Raw genomic sequence first — 1,224 nt, 5'->3', positions numbered from 1 at the left:
CAGCAGGTTCCTCCAGCAGCAGCCCCACCTACTGCAACCAAATGATGAAGCGCCGGGATATGACAAAGAGGTCATGCAAGCCCGTGAACACGTTCGTGCATGAACCCTTGGCAGATGTCCAGGCTGTCTGCTCCCAGGAAAACGTCACCTGCAAGAATGGGAATAGCAACTGCTACAAGAGCAGCTCTGCCCTGCACATGACTGACTGCCGCCTGAAAGGCAACTCCAAGTATCCCAACTGCAACTATAAGACCCATCACTACCAGAAGCACATCATTGTGGCCTGTGATGGGAACCCCTATAAACCAGTCCATTTAGATGCTACTATGTAGGGCTCCACCTAGGCCAAACCAGTAAGATGTCCCTGTCTCCCAACTTCATCAAGGTCAACACCCGCCTCCCCTCTCTATCATTCTTTCCCTAAAAGAAGTAACTCATCTTAGGACTTCCATATGATAAAACATGGATTTCTGTCCTGCATCGAGCTCCCAGATTCTTCTCTTGCTGTAGACAAATGAAACAAGATGGCCCCCACCAGAACGTGTCCCTTCAACATTAGACTTTCTTGACTTCAGAAAACAACCAAATAAAATTCTGTTCATTATAAATTGTCCTTTTAGGGCAGTTCACAATAGAATAAAGACAATGGGCAGGTCACCTCATTCATTGGTCCAGATCTTCCTCACTCCTGGCAACTTTAACTACACTACTAAAACTAGAGTTTTTCTGCCTCTCCACTGATCATTCATTCTTCTCTTATACAATAAAGTCTAACATCTAGTTCAGCACACAGTAGCCATGGCTCCCAAGTCTATCTGCTCCTCATACCAATACAGATCAGTCACATCTATTTAAGAATGTCCTTCCATTAAGAGAGTAGAACGTTGCCTTTGCCTCTGTCTTTCAGTGATCTTCTTCCATCCTTGTTTCACTGTGCACTTTCTTTCTCAGTGTGAGGGAAAGGCTGCAGCCAGTTTTGCCTTCCAGGGGCTGCTTCCTATTCTCTTGCCTCCTTAGCTTGACTCAGACCTCATGGAAGAAATAGGAATGTGTGTGAGGATGTGTTGGGAGGGGGGCTTCAGTTTTAACAACCACAGTGGAAATCCAATTTCAATGATGCTTTTGGGAATCAGTCATGAAGCCCGACAGTCTTGCCTATGGATGATCCAGGATTCATGGTGAGGTTCTACATAGAAAGTGTAAAGTGAAGGTATGTTTCTGTAA

The 1,224-nt window shown here is 45.3% G+C and overlaps 1 protein-coding gene across 1 annotated transcript in view; it reads left to right on the top strand.

Moving 5' to 3' along the window:
• LOC116085216 (ribonuclease pancreatic-like) overlaps positions 1 to 361 on the top strand; it is a 5,416-nt gene extending 5,055 nt beyond the window's left edge. Inside the window, exon 2 of the mRNA XM_031362646.1 lies at positions 7 to 361. Coding sequence (XP_031218506.1) covers positions 7 to 332 — 326 coding nt within the window. The 3' untranslated portion in view covers positions 333 to 361. The remainder of the gene's footprint in view (positions 1 to 6) is intronic.
• Positions 362 to 1,224: the final 863 nt, after the last annotated feature.

The sequence above is a fragment of the Mastomys coucha genome, unplaced genomic scaffold, assembly GCF_008632895.1.
Source record: "Mastomys coucha isolate ucsf_1 unplaced genomic scaffold, UCSF_Mcou_1 pScaffold9, whole genome shotgun sequence".
Classification (NCBI taxonomy): domain Eukaryota; kingdom Metazoa; phylum Chordata; class Mammalia; order Rodentia; family Muridae; genus Mastomys; species Mastomys coucha.
Note: the sequence above shows the minus strand (reverse complement) of the source record. Positions and strands in the feature narration are given on the sequence as shown.